This window comes from Nyctibius grandis, chromosome 3 (genome assembly GCF_013368605.1).
Source record: "Nyctibius grandis isolate bNycGra1 chromosome 3, bNycGra1.pri, whole genome shotgun sequence".
Lineage (NCBI taxonomy): Eukaryota > Metazoa > Chordata > Aves > Nyctibiiformes > Nyctibiidae > Nyctibius > Nyctibius grandis.
The window spans coordinates 13,985,852-14,006,071 of record NC_090660.1 but is presented as its reverse complement, the minus strand read 5'-3'; the positions used below and the strand labels follow the sequence as shown (position 1 = coordinate 14,006,071).

The 20,220-nt window shown below is 43.0% G+C and overlaps 1 protein-coding gene across 2 annotated transcripts in view; it reads right to left on the bottom strand.

Moving 5' to 3' along the window:
• The window catches only part of TXNDC5 (thioredoxin domain containing 5), a 31,834-nt gene extending 20,574 nt beyond the window's left edge, over window positions 1-11,260 (bottom strand). For both annotated transcript variants that reach the window (XM_068396157.1, XM_068396156.1), the window contains exons 1-4: window positions 10,976-11,260; window positions 5,396-5,545; window positions 2,494-2,599; window positions 1,121-1,217 (exon numbers count right to left, since the gene is read on the bottom strand). In XM_068396157.1, coding sequence (XP_068252258.1) covers window positions 1,121-1,217; window positions 2,494-2,599; window positions 5,396-5,545; window positions 10,976-11,214 — 592 coding nt within the window. In that variant the 5' untranslated portion in view covers window positions 11,215-11,260. The remainder of the gene's footprint in view (window positions 1-1,120; window positions 1,218-2,493; window positions 2,600-5,395; window positions 5,546-10,975) is intronic.
• Window positions 11,261-20,220: the final 8,960 nt, after the last annotated feature.

The window sequence follows — 20,220 nt, the reverse complement described above, 5'->3', positions numbered from 1 at the left end:
TCCTAAATTTAAGCACTGAACTTCTTGTAACTGAAGTCAAGAGAGAACAGCAGCTTTACAGACGATCATAAACCTGCTCAACCATTGGATATGACCATGTCTCCTCTATGAATGCCAATGGACACTTAATAAAAATGTTACAATAAAAATATTACAACATTTACACATACACTAAACTTAACTATCTGTAAGTTAATGCTTATCATGTCCCTGATGGCTTAGAGAAGAATCCACAAATACTTCTGATGTAATTCTGTGATAAGCCACACAGGCTGGGAAATTTTGAGTTAGCTGCACAAAATGCTCTTTTACACTTGAAAATATTTCTCATCAGTTAATGGTTACTTTAAGAAGCTCTAGTATCTGCCTCACTGGTGGTAGAACACAGGCACAGATAGTTACTTTAATCCGGCCTTTGTTTTTAGGAAAACAGATAGAGATGGTAGGATCATCTGTTGTTACAGCAGCCCAAAGTTTCTATTTTAAGATTTTGCTCATTCTCTAAAAAGCCCACCATGTGGGGGTGAAATTTCCCATGTTAAGTATCACTCCTGGCATTAATTTTAAAGCTTCCAGACAAACTATTTTTTAACTGGCCAAACAGGTGAAGTGTTTTGCCCACATTAAATTCTGGAGGAAGGAAGCTAAACAATATCAAATAAGGGGCCAGGCTGGAGTGGGATCGGGGCAGTAAGGAGGAAGTGGGTAGATTATATTTATTCAGAACATCAGCCTGGGAGTAAGAACAAGCCAGTACTTAGGGAAAGAGGAAACAGGACTTAAAAAAACACAAAGTGAGTGGCAAGGCTGTGACTGAGCGAGGAAGGCAGGGAAAGAGATACCTTAGTTGAGCAAGCCCCACTAGCTTCCTCCATGTGATTAGGGACTTAATTTTACTGCCTTCTGAGTGGAGTGCCGTTCTTAAACTTTCTCATGGTGTGCAATATGTAATTAAACTACTGCATTTTTACACCGATGTAGTATCAACCTCTTTCACTAGGTATTACTGGAAAATAGAAGTGGGAAGGAGGTACCTTGAAAACTAACATTTCTGTTGCAGACTTCCCATTACTGATGTCTCTGTAAGCACGTATCTCTTGCTTATGAAAAAAACTGTTACCTTCTGCTATGTGCATCTTGAAATTGTCTGCTGAGAGTTCATACATTCCCTGCTTGGGTTCAGGGGCTTTTGGTGGTTCCACATCAGAATCTGGATCCTATTCATGAGAAAAATTAACTTTTATTTGTCTTGTACAATAAATACACACTATTTGATTCCTGTATCACACCATTTTGTGGTAGTGTTGTAAATCTTGTACTCTGAAATTTTAAATTCCTAAAGCAATGTCCTTATTTAGCTTGATTTAGGCATCTAATGTTTCCTAACAAACGGCTACTTGAAAACAGAACGTGAAGAAGACTACCGCACAGAAAAGAGCTATCACAGTCCCTGGAATAACAGTGTCTTTCACTGTGCTGTAGTATAGTCACAGAGCACAGTAATTGCTATGGCATTCATCACATCACCATATACTAATACACTTAGATTACATAACAGTTGCTCCGTAGCATCACCCTCAGCCACATCTGCCATCACACCAGTTTCAGTAGTGTTTGGGCTATTTAAAAATAGCAAGTGAGAAAGCTATTTTCTGCTGCCCTAATGCTGGAAAGAGGGACCTAATGGCTCCATGAAGGCAGCAACAATGGGAAAAGAGCAAACACTTTATAGGTATAACTTGCAGCAAACCCATTGGTACCTCAGCAAAAGCAAGTGACAACGTTCTAGATACTAGGGTCAGAGCTGGAAAGAATTTTTTAAGAACCTCAAAATACATTTCTTAAAATAGTTTAGCATTTAATGTTTAATTATTAAAAATACCATGTTTGTTTAAATATAATCATGTTCTAACTGTGGTTCAGCAATCACTAAAGCTTTATCTTGATCAGAAAGAGCAATCACAATTTAATTTTAAGCAAGCCTTGGCTACACTATGTAAGTGCTACCTCTAAACTCAAGGGTTTTCCTAGTGATGGTATTAGCTTCATTTACCTGATCGATTATTTTAAACACTTTCTTTAGGCTACAACATCATCAGATAATAACTGAGCTAAAGATGGTTTTAAGAGCTAATTAAACCCAACACAAATGCAATTTATAATGTATTATATCTAAATAGCTTTTCTTATTCTAGAAACATTATGGCCTACAGTTCTCAACTGAACTGACGCTAAGAATTGTATCTTAAAACGTCGAAATGCTAAACATTAAAAACTGCATCACGTACTGTAGTTTTAAACACAGGAAACAAAGGGCAGGTCACAGGATGACAGTTTTAATTACTGTTCTGACTTATGTGGAAGCTGTTCCATATTGTTATTGCCACCTGACTTTTATTCTCAGGAGCAGATTTCCTCCTGGAAAATGAAACCTAACCTATAGAAATGGTAGATAAGCAAGTCTGCAGAAGGGAATATTTCCTTTTCACTTACAGATGGTTCCTCATTTAGTTTCTCCAACATCCAATTTTCCAGTGCCTGGAAGTCCCTAGGGCCTTGGTATTTCAGAGTTTCTTGTCCTGGTTTAAGCAGCTTTAGGCTAAAGGATCAAAATGTAGAAAAGAGTGAGGCAAAAATTTTCACACAGGAAGCGTTCTCAGAAAGCTAACACGCTTTGCTAATCCACAGCAATGCAGCTCAGGCTGCAGTAACAGCTCTCTCAACTGTTAACAAACATCAGCATCAGGCATCTCCCTCAACTTAAAGGGTCATGGCTAGAGCTCAGGACACTTTTTCATTCCCATGTAAGCTTTTAAAGGAGATTTTAAAAACAGCAAAAAGAAATACCATGTTAAAGACCAACATAGCCTAATATTACTTTGATCAATAAGCAAGAGCAAATAAAACATTGCAGCGTTCAGTTCTAAGGTTAATCATTCATTATGCCTATGAGTCCTATTCCAGTTTGTCAAAAAGCATCAATATTGTTTTGTTCACCCCTCTCCATCACCAAAGGAAAAATATCCAATGCTTATTTTCCCAGGAATTTCTTTCTCACATTTCATCCGCTGACTGCTCTTGGAATGCAGGACTTTTCACGTGGTATTAAACTGATTCAAAACACGCTGAAACAAGTCAATAGGACAAGGAGATAAGTGACTGCTTGGAGTGATTCAAGACTTCATGATTATAACATGCAATAATTGCTATCAAAACTTTTCCGTAAACTACCTAAAGCTTCTACTATTAAATATTTAACTTAAAATTGGAAATATATTTGGTAAAGGGGCAATATTGACTTCTGATCTAGTCGTATTTTTTAAAGCAAATCATAGTTTCAATTACTACTGTCACCTAGCTATCAGTTCCACTTGCCAAGCTGTCATTTTGTACTGCTTTTTCTGTTTCTTGAAATGTTTTTCTCTCTGTTCTTGTTGCACAGTTGGAAAAAATTAACATATGAAAGTGCTGAAAAACCACAAAATGCAAATACATTCAAAAGAGATAGGAGCTCCCACTGTCTTTTCTATTTAAGGTATTCTTGAATGTTCCTTGTGATGATAGAAAGTCAAAATTTTTTTGAGGAGAAATAAAAGCAACTTCGTAATTAGAAGGAAACAACAAAAATGAAACAGAACATCTAAAGTGCACCTCATGGCAATACTTTTGAAGAGTAATAAGAAAAAAAAAAGATACCAGCTTAAAGAGCCAGCTGCACCTTTATTTTCTTCAAATGAGGGTAAGTTTTCTCTAGTTCAGTTGAGAGTATTTTGCAGCACCAAATAATCCTGAAGCAACAGTACTAAGGAGCACAGGGGCCTGCTCAGCCAGTTTAACTCTCAGGGGGATGGAAATGGGATGCAGGCTTTCCTCTGACGGGTATTTGGAAAAGCAGCGTAGGGACCAGCACATCCTGGACTTGCGACAATCCCTCCATGCCTGAGGAAGCTGTGAAATTTCCCTTGCTGGAGGTTTTTAAAAACAGCCTAGTTAAAAACTGACTCAGAAAGGAAGAGAACTGATATCATGAATTCCTCTTCATCTCTATATTTCTACAACTAGCAGATAACTGCCTTATCATTTATACTTTTTAAGTAGATGAAAGTGAGCACTAACTATTCCTAGATATTTAATGACCTTAAAGAGGAGGCGGGGGCGGGGGGGAGGGGAAATAAGCAATTACATGTGCATTCATTTTTTTCTTACTCAGATCTCTGCTACTCTTTCTATTTTACAAGGAACAGCACCACAACATAATCTATTCAAATACATAAAGATGACCAATGCTCACTTTTGGCGACATTAAAATAGAGTTGTAATATTCATTGTTTCTTGGTATTTCTAGTGGAACTAAGCCACAAACTGCTCTTAAGGACAATTCCTATTTCAACAAGGACTTTGCTATTTATAACTCTCAACTTCTACTCAGTCGCACTCATCTGCGTCAAAGCGGGTGCAGCCAGGAGCATATGTCAAGTTCAGGCTGTTGCTGGGGTCAGCAGTAACACTAGACAAAGTGAGCAAAGGGAAGGAAACTTAAAAATACAGGCTGTGGAAGGGCTACAGAAGATTACATTCTCCACTTATCCCCACTAAGATGAGTAATTAGTAAAGCAGTTGAAATGACTCCATCCATTTTTGCAAGAAGCTTTAAAGAAGACACAAGTGAAAAAAATCCCTTTGCTCCTTTTTGGCAGCTAAAAAGGGAGCGCGCGTATCTAACCCAAAAGCACTATCCAGGCTGACCTCTCGTAGGTACTCTAGATCATGTTCTGCCTACCAAAGCTGAGGCAGAAAGGCATACAGCCTTCATAACAGGATAAGTTTAACAACCTTAAACTCCAAATTAATTTCTCCTAGATCAATATAAGCAAAATTACCTAGAAAAAGTCTGTACAACATCACCACTGCTACACTGACACTATTAATTTATCATTTTATGAGCACCAAGTTCACTCAAACATTTAAGAGATCACCTATACATTAATTATGAATGGTGTAGTGTACTGATGAAATTGTGACAGTTATTTTTAAAAGTACCGTTACCAGAGACCAGCTCTATCATGCATATCACAGCTGCATAATGTACTGTTGCTTGAGAAAGAGGTAATTTCAGAGAAAAGAAAAGGACAATTCTGGACTTCATTTAAACACAGCCATCTTCCAAGATATAAAACAGTTTCTTTAAAAAAAAAAATTAAAAGAGTAAGAGTAGTATGTATCACATGATACTTGGCAACATGGTAAAAAGGCTTAAAATGAACATATGAGGTCCAAAGGGCTACAAAGAAATCCACCAAAAAATACAGCTTAGAAGTTAGCTTCAATAAATTGGCAAAGGATCACGGAAAACTAAAAGAGAAAGAAATAGGAGCAGACATCCTTTTATACTTACGTAGGGTATCCTCGGACGCCAAATTCAGAGCACAGTGGTGTATCTGTAGTACAATCCACTTTAACAACATAGACCTGTGGGTTTTCCATGTTGTTGTATTTATCTCCCAAATCATTCCAAGTTGGCTGGAGACGCTGACAATGTCCACACCTGTGACAGAAGGAACAAGATATTTGCTTAACAGTTGCTCATGTTTAGAGGGGAACGAATCTATGGAAAAGTCATAGGCAGAATGGTCAGAGATTTTGATAAATTTAAAAATAGTTCAGTCAGAAATGTTCCATACTTGAGCACTGCTACACTAAGCAACAGTGAATACTATTAAGAATTGTAGGACGCTGCAAACACATCTCACATAAAAATCGTCAAGAGATGAGAACTTCTTGCTACTATCTTTCTTCATTACAAAGCCTACTGAACACCCCCTAAACTTACTGAGGCTATTAAGAAAAGCACTTTCAGTCTTCCAGCTTTCTAGAAAAGTCCTGTGAGGTTGTCTAGCTTTCTTTCTGCTCTAACATTTCAAAATACTGAATATTTTAGCAGCACGTAAGAAGGTAACAGTTTCTAGCCTCTTTGTAAGGCCACTTGTGATTGTGTGCGTCACAGGAACTGTAACTCGCAAGTTACACATCAGGACTGATTTCTGAACAGGGTTTCTCAAAATCCTCCCATACTGTGCTTTGCCCCAGCAACACACCATCAACTAATTAGATCTGCATGTACACAGAAAACTGGCCTCATACAGTTGCTATAACATCAGCTCACCAGAAGTAGAAAATGGCTATTCTTCTCATTGTTTTTTCTCGTTGCTCCAGCCGTTATAGCAATACCTTATTCCTGTAACTACGATGAAAAATTTTAGGGAATGGATTTTCATTTCTCTTTAATGGCTGCTTTTGCCAACCCTCCAAGACATCTAAAAACACATAATTGGATTAACAGAAAACATTCTCAATCTGATAGTACGGAAGCTGTTATTGCCTTTGGCATGACCTTGACAGTCTACTTCGTAAGTAACAATTAAAACACCATTGCGACTTTGGAGAAAATTGCTCCCATTTAAAATAGTTTCATTTATACAACAGGTTTTGTGTCCACTTGTAGAAAAGCTGCACAGATTCACACCTGTACAGGTATCCTGATATCATTAAGGCAAAAAAATAACCTTGAGATTTACTTTTAACATAAAGAACGCCTTCTGACCTTAATAAGGTCCCATTGCAGTCAGTCGCAGTGGGTCACCCACACTCCCACTATGCAGGGGAATACGACCTCCCATATGATCTTATTCTGAATTGTCATGGCGAAGGGATAAAATGTGTTATTACTAAAATTAAATACTCCTTAAATATTTAACTTCATACTGAAGTGCCTCCATAGTCAACTCTTTCATGGAGCATGAATTAAGAGGAGGATTTTGGATTCCCTGGTTCCTTCCAGTTGTGGGGATTTTAAACACCAAATGAATACTGACTAGTGTTAAAGAACAGAGCATGGAAAACTAGGCAAGGCAATCTCAAGTAATTAACCCACTGTTTTTTAAGTCCAGAACAGAGCTGCCTTGTCCATATGTAACACTATGATTTCTGCTATACGCTAAGGTCCCCTTTCCCTTCCTTCTTCAGATTATATGAGCTAAAATTGAAAATAAAGCAGGAAAAATGCTCATATCTGAATCAGTAATCAACTAGTTAGTCAGTCCTGGTTTTCAAAAAAAATCAGTGTTACATAGAAGGAAATACAAGACAAGACAGTCACCAAAATACTTTTTCTGAAATTCATAAGGTGTAGCTGCAGAATACATAAAACCAGAGAAGTCAAAAAAGAAAGCTGGAGAGGGACTTTTTACAAGGACAAGTAGTGACAGGACGAGGGGGAATGGTTTTAAACTGAAAGAGGGGAGATTTAGATTAGATATTAGGAAGAAATTCTTTCCTGTGAGGGTGGTGAGATACTGGAACAGGTTGCCCAGAGAAGCTGTGGATGCCCCCTCCCTGGCAGTGTTCAAGGCCAGGTTGGATGGGGCTTTGAGCAACCTGGTCTAGTGGAAGGTGTCCCTGCCCATGGCAGGGGGGTTGGAACTAGATGATCTTTAAGGTCCCTTCCAACCCAAACCATTCTATGATTCTATGAAAAATTAAGAAAGCAAGACCATGCAACATCACACACCTCCCCTAGCCCCATGTACCTACACAGTCTTTCATTGCTACCACTCCACATTACATCAAAGGGGCTGGAGGAGCAGCCAGTTCTACCACCGAGGATGGTGGAGACATGGGCGTCAATGACAAGTCCTGCTCTTCCTTTCCTACATGGGCTAGGAAGCTGCAAGCATTCATAATCTCTATTTACAAATGTGAATGAAGACCCAAAAGAGACTAACAAGGCTGTAGGAAAGATGCACCTTTCGGAAAAAAAAAAACAAACAAAACCCTGTTTCTTCTACACCACTAACATCAGGAGGTATGGGCGAAAGGACGTTATATTTAAGAGTTTGCAGATAGGTTGCCCATTTTAACGCTGAGCAACTGTGTGCCACAAGTGCTCGTGCCTGGAGATTATTTCGCTGTGGCAGTACCTATAGAGTACCAGGCTGCTCTACCTCATGCTGACAGGTCAGTGCTCTTCCCACAGCATCAGTGCTTCTCCTGTGCAAAACTGGATGGCGGACTTCCTGCGCCATGACAAGAAGGGATGTAAAGGTACCTAAGTACCATATATGTCAAAACTGCAGTTACTGATAAGCCCTCTGCAGTCAGTGAGGAACACAGACATTTATGGAGGCCACAAGTAGAGCTTGGGCTCTGCAGCTAGTAAGGGCGGCTCCACAGCAAGACACAGCACAAATCATTATCCAATCAAAAATGCTGGTAGGCCCTGGGATAGACAGGTGAACGGTACAAGCAGCACAGGACCAGTCTCACTCTGGACAAAAGAATCCAGCTAAGGTAAAATCCAGTCAACAGAGTTCAACTCAACAGCAACAAACTCTAGTGATCAAGTCTGCTTCAGCTCAGTGGATTTCCAGAGGTTTACCAGGAGACCACAGATGTTGAAAAGATGTGTAATGGTCAAAATAACACAATGGAACTACTCATTTGAAATTCCTTCCAACTAAGGAACCAGAGGAACTTCATTCCTCTGTATACATGCAACTGGCATGGCCAACATCTTAAGAACATCTAGTGCCACTGAGAGAGTAATCTGCTCATGGTTCTGTCCCTTGTCAAGTGTAGCTACCAAGAGGGACAGCCTGATGATCGAAAACCTTAGACAGCTGATGGCAATGCTGGAATGCTCTCTTTTTGGAGTAGCCTGCAATATTTTAAACAAATGTAGGACCTCATGTGTACCGCTGCTGTTTGGGAGTGAGGCCCTCAGCAATATTTGTTTCGAGAATCTGGAAGAGAAGAGTTATGTCGGCTCTGTCTAACCCAACTCTTACTGGTAGCATTGACAATACAACATTAGCAGCACCCATAGCAATCTGAAAGACAATCCCAGCTGAACGTTGGACTGTTTGCTAGGCTTCTCCCTTGTAACTACAGGGAGCCACGCCAAAACGCATGCCTCTGTGAGAAGCATTAGGAGATTAGCACATTAACATCACCTAGGAATAGGGCAAAAGTCTCTAATATAGACCCCAGGGCTGTCAGGTTACCGCCTGATCCCACAGACAATAAAACTACTGGTGTGTATAAGCGCCTCTCAAGCACTTGGATGCTCCCTTTGTCCTTCTCTTCCCCTTGGATGTGAAACTTGGCCCTGTTGCTGCCTATCAGGAGCCAGGAGTCCAGACCAAAGGCCCTGAAGCCAAGACCCAGAGATCTGAAGGAGGTGAGAACACCCGGAGGTGATGAAGAACATCCAAAGGGTGAGAAGAACATCCGGAGAAGCCACAAGTCTGGGAAATGATGCAGCTCCCTCACGCTCGCGTTGGGCAGAGATCCTCAGCCCTCTCAAGGGCGCAGTGTGGTCCAAGTTTGCAAGGCCAGCACTCTCTTCAATGCATGCTGAGGATGTGCAGCATACACTGGACTCTGTAACAGCCCATTTGGCATAGAGTTTCCTGTGAAGCCTGCACCAAGATAAAAGCTCATCTGGTTTTAGGGATGCCTGTGAAACAGTCAGTCAAAGCTTGGTCAGACACAGATATTATCAACGGAAAACAGAACAGAGCAGAAGCACTCCTGCTCCGCACAGGCATTGCTTAGGCCTTACAGCACTCTCAGGCGAAGGGCCCTCGCCAGCAAGTCAGGCGTCCTCCACTGTTGTGCTCCTCAGAGAACAAAGGCAGGCATCTGCTTGTTCAAGCTTCTGCTTAACGTTTTCGCATGGCATAAACAAGTCGATGTTAACAACAAAAAAAGTAGTAGCTCCTCAGTTTTTAAAGGAAATCCTTTTCTCCTGTTGATTTCAAAGAGCGTCATGACTCACGTATGCCTAAATGGCACCGTGTACCAACAGATAACTTAGGATCAAAACATAACTTTTGCATATTGTTCCCTTAACTTTATCTAAATTTAAGAAAACCTGGGTAAAAAAAAACAACAAACAAAAACCAACCAACCAACCCTAACAACAAAACTCACAATAACCTCTACTGGATATCTGTAAGTCAGATAAAAAAGGATAGGGGAAGAAATGAAGAAAAAAGAAGAGTATGAACAACCACTAGAAAGGCCCAGCAATGAGAAGTACTGTCCTCCTGACAGCTGTAACACCCAGCAAAGCCCTGTTCCCCTGCTCTTCTCAACTATTCTTGTCTCAACTGTAGCAGTCCAGGACAGAAGCCCAGTAGGTCTCTTGCAAATCTGAGAACTCTCCAGCTCTGCTATGGCTACCTGTGGCCTTGAGGACACAGCACTGTCGTTATACTCCTTCTGCTGCAAATTTATCCTTAAATTTCGTGATTGCAAAGAGAATGTAACTTCTGCAATGGAAATACTTGTGAGACTGGGGGGACGCCAGGTAAGTGACCATCACCAAATTGCAAATACTCCCACACACAGAGGCCACGCACTCTTGATCGCTGAGGAACGACGTGGAACAGTGTGGGGACGGACAGGGAGAGCCGCCGGGCACCGGGGCTGGCTCCAGCCCCGCAGAGCCGGGGCAGCCCCTGCTCGCCTCCTCACTGCCCACCGGGGCGACTTCACCCGCAGGCCCCACGCGGGGGGCACTGCCCGGCGCCCACGCCCGCGGGGCCGCTGCGGGTGCCGATGCACCCCGCTGCCTCGGGGCAGGGAGCGGCCACCACGGGCCGGCTGAAGCCCCCGCCAGAGCCAGCACGGCCGCGGAGGCCCGGGCCACGCACACGCGAGGCTTCGGTTTCAGCTCCCCCTCCCCGGCGCTCCTCAGTCACCGGCTGCCATTTAACGCGTGTGCCCCCGCGCCGCCCCCGGGGATGGCGCCCGGCCCGGCCCCGGCTGCTGGGGCTCAGGGCGGCACGACCCCGAGGCCTCCCCCGCTGCCGGCCCGGCCCGGCCGCCTCCCGCCGCCACGTCAACGGGGGAAGAGGCGGGCAGGAGGGCGCCGCGCCGGGCCGGGCCGTGCTCCGCCGCTCCGGATACCCACCACGGGGCGAAGAACATGACGAAGTGGGGGGCGGCGGCGGCGCCGTGCCGCAGCATCTCCGCGCTGTAGAGGTGCCGCCCGTGCGGGTCCGCCTCCGCCGCCGGGCCCGCGTCCGCGTCCGCGCTCGGGCCCGGGCCCGGCTCCGGCTCAGCCCGCCCCAGCCGGCCGCAGAGGACGGGGCCGAGCGCGGCCAAGGACAGGAGGCGCCACCAGGCCGGGCCGGAGCGCAGCGAAGCCATCGCAGCGCCGAGAGAGCGATCGGCCAAAGCCCCGGCCGCCTGCTGCTGCCGCCTCCCTCCCCTCCCCGCCCCGCCCGCACGCCGCGCCCGGGCCGGCTCCGGCTCCGGCCCCGGCCCCGGCCCGGCCCCCGCCCCCTGCAGCCAGCGCCCGCCTCCCCCCGGGCACACACCGGGCCCTCGGGTACCCCCTGCCCATGGACAGGCACACACGGGGACACACACACACGGGGACACCTCCGCCCCCGCAACCTTGGACCCTTCCTTAATGGAAATAATTTTTTTTTTAAATTAAAGTAATAATATATATAACTTCTCTCTTATTGATATCTAACAATAATATTTAATTTTATGTTTATATATTAAGTTACATTAATATTAAAATTTATCTTTAAAATTAAAATAATAATTTTACATTTTTTAATATACACACACACACACCCCCCGTGATGAAGCTTTCCTAAAGTAAATCAATTAAAAAACAAGGGCAGGCCGGGTGGTACCAGCCCGGTTAATAACGGTGCTGCACCTCTGGGAGAGCCGGGAGGAGGTCTCCTTCCCTTGGCTCTCCTGCTCCGCACTTTCCGCCTGCTTCGAGGGGAAGGGGAGGGCTGCTGGCACTACTGGGGGGGTGCTAGATTTGCAGCAGAATAACAATAATTAGTAAATAATAATAATAGTAGTAGTAAATAATAATAAAAGATAATCAGTATGAGATAGCTGCAAGCTGATGTAACACGGGAGAGGGATTTGTATTTCTCTAACTGCTCTAATTTTAATTTCAGTTTAGATTAGGTATTTTAACTGCAGGTCTTTGAGGTTGGGATAGCGAAGTTGGGTAAAAATCAGCAGCTCACCTTGTTTAACAAGGAAGTGGATTTTGATGAAAATGTCAGGTGACTAAATAAACCAGCACGCACACATATGCACAGACAGAGGCACACCAGGCCGGCCTTCCTACCTCTCATGTCCACCTCTGCAGAGATCTGTGCTCGCATAACACCAGGGCTGATGCCCAGCAAGCCAGGCTCAGCCTGGCACCGCTCCTCTCTGACGAGCTGCTGCTTGCAGTCAAGTGCAGGAATGTGTCCAGACAGGTAAGCTGCAGTTCAGACTGCGTCTTCCACACTCCTCCTTCCCCACATCATCCTGTCTCTGAAGGCTTCCCTCTAACGTTACCTCTTCTACAGGACTGATGCCAGGAAGGAGCTTGCTGTGCAGCCCATGTACACGTTGTGCAACGCCCATCTCATTGCATGGGCTGGTTTCCACTTTGAGCCAATGCTGGCTCTGGTCACTCAGATCACTTAGGCTACAGCATCTTTGCAAGGGCTGTCATTAGAGCCCACAAGAATCACTTATTTAAAAAAAAAAAAGTAAAAATGAAAACTAGAAATATCTTTTCTTTCAAAAATCTGAATTACTTCTGAAAGCTACTACCTGCCTCAAAACCAGGCTTCCAAAAATCCTTATTTTGTATATGTGAAACAATTACAAAATACTCAGTCTACAGTTATCACCAAGCTAGAAAAAAAGACAAACCTAAATCATCCAGAACAGTAGCTAGTCACCAGAATTGGAATTTAAGTACAAATCTATCCTTTAACAGCAGTAATCTTTACTTTAAACAAGGTTTACTTCTGTGCTCTTCGAATTAGGTGACTGACTAATCATGCATTCAAAAATTAAAAAAAGACAAGCGCAGATTATTTCCCACCTTCAGCATATGAAAAAATACCAACAGAGCCCCTTAAACAAGAAGGCAGTATTGGAGAGGGTGAGAATGACTAATTCTCAGTCCCTGAAGAGTGTCCCGATACAACCAGGTGAGTTGTTTAACCACAGAAAGTACCTCCTCTGGTTAAGCAAGCTGGTTTCTTTCCCACACAAGTGTATTTTTGGTCTGCTTTTTCTCTGTATATCTAACACATTTAAAAATAGACTTTTTAATTAAATTAATGATCCTCTTACCTTAATTAAAAATAGATTAATTAAAAGCTATTTTGAAATAATTTTTAATAAATGTGTGAATTAAGGGTTTCCATCTAAGATACAGACCACCTAAAAATGACAGAAATTCAGCATCACTTTCAGTAGAAACACAAGTATAACGGTTCAACATTCCCAAGATGAACCAGTACAGATTACAGTTAAGCTCTTGTCAATTAGCAAGAAGTACTGCTAGGTCAGAACTGCTGATAAGAATAAATCTTTCTCTGAGAATGCCTCTTTCCTCTCCATAAAATGCTAATAAGATTAATATTGCTTATGTAAATTAGTGTTTCCTGCTTGCTGATTTGGATCTTGGCTAAAATTCAATTACCACCTCACTCCAGCTCCCTGCTCCCTCTGCCTTTGGAGCTGATAAACTTTCTTTTTAGCTCTCATCCTCCTATTTCTATTAACTGCATGGGGAACACAGCAAGGATGGGGAGCAGAACAGTTGACGTCCCTTTGTGGTTAGCCTGGTGGCAACTGCTGTCTCTCTAAGTTTACTTGGAAGAATACCCACAAAGGTTTCGTACAACCCCAGCCGTACTCAGGTCCCATCACACAAGGTGAAGGCACATCAGATAAGTGGTGATAGGCAGAAGACTTCAGCCAGTCACCAACATCTCTAATCCCTCACTCTTGCTATCATTTTCCACCTTGTAATCCTCTTACCCTTCTTCTGCACCCATACTATCCCCCAGTGCAGCACGCCAACATCACCCAGCCTCCTGCTTCTCCAGCCATCCAGCCTCAGCCTCCCATGCCCCACATGTTTTCCCAAGGATAATCAGTCCCTGCTCATCAGCAGGGCTTTCCTCCCAGCTGCAAGCGACTGACACCCAGGAGCTGAACTTCCCAGATATCTGTCCCAGAGTAAGCACCTGAGCACCACCACGGAGCAGCTGAGCAGGCAGGACCTGGGGCAAATGGTCCCCAGAATAGAGAGTCACCAACAGCAGCAACTACTGCTCGGGGATGGATCAGCAGTGACTGCTTACGCTTGCTGCAATTGCTCCTCACTGATCAGCAGTTCACAGCAGCTCGTTCTGGGTAAAAACACACATCTGGGGAAAAAAAGCATCAAAGTCCATCAGGCTATGAGTGGTAGCTGATGTTTGCAAAACTGATCTAAACTAACCACCTAACGAAGAAAAAATTGCCAATACACAGCAATTAACCTGCACTGTTTATCAACAAGAGAGGCTCATCCTTGGACATCAACAGTCGCTGCTGATTATGACTCCCAGTGAATCCTATAGTCCCTGTACACGTACACCATCTCCCAAGGTCCTCCATGCTCTTGACCTCAGTTCTGGAAGCACAACTAATCTTAAAAGCTTTGCAGAGGAATAATCCTGATACCCCAAACCCAGCCCACCACCTCTTAACTCCCGAAGCAATCAGCTCCCGCTGGCGAAGAGGCACCGGCAGATGTTTTGGCCTGCAGAGGTGTCACAGTACAAACAAGGTATTTATCCACGTGTTGTGCTTGGCCAAAGAAAGTCCTTGGTGGGCAGCGTGTGGACATGGAGGCTGTGCATTGCATAGGCCTGATGTAAATGTTTTGTAGGACCAAGGGAGCCTAGGACTGAAAAGGACCTCAGAAGTTGTGGAGTTTTGTCCTTGTTCTGCCAGATAATAGCATCATACAGTCCTGTTTGTAAACTGCCTTAGCTCTATTTTAAAACAAGTGAGAGCTTTTTCGCCTACACCACTCTGCAAGTTAGTTCCTTGCCTAGGATTATGAGCTTTTTCTCATAGCCAGCCTGTATTTATTCATAGCTCATTCATACCAGGGTGTTCCTCTGCCAGCATTTTCCTTTAGATGAAATACTCTCTTCCTCTCTGACAGTATTTAGAGGTAGCAGTGGCATCCTTTCTCAGCTTTTGTTCTGCTAGACTAAACAATCCAACAGCTCCCATTCATTCACGAGTACTGTCCCACAAATGTTCTGTACAAACCAGACTGGCAAATAAAAAAAATCAATCATCCTCTCATCCATTCACACACAGCTGAGCAGCAAATGCATTTTAACACATGTACATCTTAGTCACCTTATCCCCGACATTAAACGTATCCCCGAAATGGGATTAGCATCTTATCTAAGAGTTTAACTATTTTGCAGATGTTTCCTTTTCCATTCATGTCACAGACAACTACTTCCCTTCTGTGGCCCTGACATGAAAAGATGATATTATGTATGCATTTGGTTTGTTTGGGGTTTTTTAAACGTGATTTGCTTACTGGCAACCAAAGAAATCTACAGCAAGTGACTGCCCTGCTTGATAGAGTCCAGATACAGGTGCACTGCAAACCAAAGCCTGATCCACACACACCTCTGTGCCACACTTTTTTCTCTCTGTACTAGTCAAATAATACAGGACTATTTACATGTGGGGAAGATGACCCCTCAGAAGCACCTTTGTTGCTCTATTTTTCTCAGCTTCCCATTCCTGACTTATATTTTCCCCCATTTCAAGGACTTTGCTAGAGCCAGGCTTGTTTTCTTAAGAGCTTCCTGTTTCTGATACATATTTTACAACAGCAGCTGAAGTTGTGGCAGCAGAGGATGCTAATATCTGGAAGCAGTGACTGAAAACAAGAAGCTGCCCGAGACCCCCAGGGAAGAAATACCAGGGGCATCATCCAGCCCAGCTAACGTGGTCATTTCAGCAGGAAAAGCTGAGCCTCCAGGTTTACTGTGTTAAGACCTGCATTGGCCATGTTGCGCTTTGCTGCCTTCTGTCATTTAGAAATGTTTTAACTAAATCTTTTTCATCTTGTGAAAATGGCATGTACACATTTCTTTGCAATGCTTGGTTTTAGATGGAATAAAAGTAACATTTCAGGAGTCACTGTGGCCCTCGTAAAAATCGCTCTATTCTGTTCCATTCCTTAAAATAGAAATGTGGCTACATAATTGACATATTGTACTGGTTTTGGCTGAGATGGCGTTAATTTTCTTCATAATAGTTCCTATGGTGCTGTGGTTTGGATTTGTGACCAAAACGGTGTTGATAACACAGGGATGTCTTAGCTATCGCTGAGCAGTGCTTGCACAGCATCAGGGCCTTTCCTGCTTCTCATGCTGCCCTGCCAGTGAGCAGATCAGGAGTGCACAAGAGGTTGGGAGGGGACACAGCTGGGACACCTGACCCCAACGGACCAAAGGGATATTCCATACCATATGACGTCATGCTCATCAATAAAACTGGAGTAAAGAAGGAGAAGAGGGGACGTTCAGAGTTATGGCATTTGTCTTCCCAAGTCACTGTTACACAAGATGGAGCCCAACTTCCCTGGAGATGGCTGAACATCTTCCTGCCAATGGCAAGTAGTGAATGAATACCTTATTTTCCTTTGCTTGTGCACACATCTTTTGCTTTACCTATTAAACTACCTTTATCTCAACCCATGAGTTTTCTCACTTTTACCCTTCTGATTTTCTCCCCCATCCCACTGTGGGCAAGAAGCTGTGTGGGGCTCAGCTGCCCACTGGGGTTAAACCACAACACTTATCCAAACCAAGATACTTTTTTCTAACCTTTTTTCTCTTTTTTTGTTCTTGTTTGGGGAAATCTTCTAAAGCTACCTGAGTTTTTCCCTTCCAATCACATTCAAAGACTGCACTGAGACTCTTTGATTTAATGCTTGTTCACAGTAACTGGCAGGCACTCAGAGCTGGTGTGCAGCAGTGGGGGCTATTAGAGCACAGCTGACTTTGAGACACCAGACAAAACCTGGAAAATCAGAGCAGCTTTTACTACACATTGTATGGTGTGATAGTATACAAAATAAAGGGAAAAGCCAGTTTTATCATAGGCTGCCGAGCTCCACTGAGTCAGTATAGTGCTGCCATTTGTGTTAGCCCCGATTTTCGTTCCCATGATCTACAGCAAACACTAGTTATTTTAGTATGTCATTTGCATCTCAGGTGTATCACTTAACTTGCCACGTAAATGTAGTTTTCTCATTTACATTCCACTGTTAACTTGATATATAATCCACAAAAAAAAAAAAGACAGACTCATATGTACGACCCCCTAAGAGACTTCTAAAGCTCAGAATAGAGCAAGTTGTATTTTGACAGCTGTCCTTTGAATCCCAAACTATAACCCCTCAGGGGACACAGCATTATGTAATTTTAGTGACAGCACAATTGTCATTCAGCTAGAAAGAAGGATATTGTGATCTCAACGGAAAAGAAAAGTGATACTGTCATCTGTAAGCTTATAGCCCTTTTTCTTTGGTAATTTGTACCTCTCATGAAGGGTTAGGAGTGGAAATTACTACAAGCTGTTGAATAAAATGACATCATTTTGCCACCCACAAAATGTTACAAGTTTGACAGCCTAGAAAATGGCACAGCAGTAAGGAAAGAGCAATCTCATGGCAAGTGAGTGCTCTTCTTTCTGGAGGAAACATATCCTCATTGTGTCGGCTGACCACTATCTCTGTGGGACTCTGACCACCATGGCCACAAACCCCGGTTTCAATAGTTGCTCTCTCCACTGGCTGCAGGAAAGCAATATATAATTGCTGGAAATGCTACTCGCTCCACGGTCCTCCAATTCTTACAGTTCAGTCAAATGAAACAGAATTTTCCTTTCAGGCAAATTACTCTGAATTGTAAATCACTATGCTGCAAAATTAATAAACAAGGAAATTCAGTTATTCAATTAGAAGTTGTTAGGAAGAATAGGATAATATAGATTGAAGATTTCATGGATCATAAAAAAAGAATTTCCTGTCTATTAATTCTGCAGCTGCTTTAATGTGCTCCCCTTAATGATGGAATACTGGAGGCTATTTTTTTCCATGGTTGAATTCTCTTCCATTACACTGCACACGCCCTCTTAAGTAACCTGCAGCTGCTTTTATCTGCCAGTACGAATGCTGGTCCATTGTGATATTTGACACATTACAGAGCCCCTGTGATTTCTCCACATAGCCTAAATAAAACCAACCTGAAGCTCAAGGAACAGGGGCTGCGGGCATGAGTAGAATTTTAAAATGTCCTGAGATATCCAGAAGGTGAATGAAGATTAGGAAAAAAGTAACCAACACTTGTGTAGACAGTTACTCACTCACAGTTTCTGGCCAATTTCACAGGCTGCATAGCAAAAAAACTGTTTTTAATTATTTTTTAATCAGCACTTTCTCCCTGATCTGCCCTGTACCCTTCTGGTGGCTCATAATCAGCATACTCCAATATCCACCCAAAGAAAAGTTGGACTCTGATGCTGCTCTTTCAAAGCCAGCTGCAATTTAGGCAACCGAAAAGAGAAATTTTTTTCCCTTGATTTTTCTCTTCTGAACTGTGACACCACCTCTCTTTAGAAAAGAAGACCCAAAACTATGGAGGACTGTAATTCTAACTGACAGGGCTGCCATTACTTAATGTTTGTTTTATACTTTCAGTATGTCACATAATCTAATTTGGATGTTTTGGAGCAGTAATGAACTACTTTTCCCTGTAACAGCTGATGTCAAATGCAGTATTTACGGTTTCACAGAAGTAAAGAGAAATGTACAGAGATTCAAGAATAAAGCAAATAGCCACCCTTTTAAGTGGGAGTTAGCTGATTAGGATTTAAACACAAATGCCTTCCTTATGTGCACTTCACTCCCCTCAAACCTGGCTCCTCTGTCCCTACAATCTACAATTTTGCACTTCTGGTACAAGGACTTTTTTCTTTCTAGCTCTCACTACGCCAACAGCTTCTTTCTTTATTTTTAGCTCTTCATCTTACTGCTTTGTCTTACAGCTTTATACCCATACTTCTCAGTATTTCCCTTCTGCTACAGAAGCATATTAATTGAGAAATTAGTGTATTAACACTACCTGTTCTCTGTATTATAAAACTAGTTCTCTAGCTATCATGTGGTAAATGGAAGAAATATAAAAAAACATGTTAAATACTCACTGTGTTTCTTTCTAAATCAGGCTAACATTCAACCCCCTTTCTATTTCATGTACATGACAAACCCATCCAAGACACGCAGAAAAATAACCCACTGGTCATGATTCTCTTAGGTTCAGAAAAGGAATAGGTCTACAGACAGGACTTTACTGTATGCCACCAGAGGAATGGCACAGCACTGGTAGGAAGAAAGTCTGGAGACAGTTAAGGAAAATAATTTGTAAAATAGATAAGGTGGGAGCAGCAGGGTAAGACAAGAAGAAAGGTAACCAGGAATGGTCTGCGGTAGAGCACAAGAATTTGTGAGAGGAGGAGAAGAAAAATCCAAGGTAGAAAGGCATGAAGACATGAGCGTGGTTTGGGGGAGCCAGGGTGTCTATATCCGTAGAGACAAAGGGAGAAGCAATCTAAAAGAAGGTACTTGAGTCCAGCAACCTGTGTGTGCCTGCTGCAGGACCCAGGATATATTGCAGGAGAGATGGTGTCTGTCCAGGTCTCTTGTTCTTAATCTGTCAACTGGCTGGAGGCCAAGTGTTCACCCACATAACTTAAGAGCATGAGAGCAGCTGTAAATTATCCTTGCTGAGACCTGACCTGAGTCTGCTGCATGAATCGAGGACCGCAGGGCACACCATGTGCTGCATTGCAAAATGTTACTCTCTGGGGAGCAACCGGTCTGCAGTGAGAGGAGATCTCAGAAGGGGCTGTCAATACCTATACCTCTTTGATGACAGTAATACCCATGAATAAGGCAAGAGTCATCAGAGTGGCAAATATTTTAGAGGATTCTAGTTCCTTGGTAAGCTGGACATTTTATCAAAGTCAAATATAAAGTCACGCCCTTTAAAACAAGGGATCATGCCATAACCTAGAGAATAAAGAATGGTGTTCAGGAGGCAGGAGCTTCACAAAGTGCTCAGCATTTGGCTATATGGTGAGAAGGCCAAAGACAGAACATGGTGGGACATTTCCCTAGAAACCAAAAAAGAGAGAAGGGAGAGCACTCATGGACAAAGAAGGCAGGAAAAGAGAGAGGAAATGGGAAATACTAATGTCATAAAATCCAAGAAAAGACAAATCTTCAAACAAGAT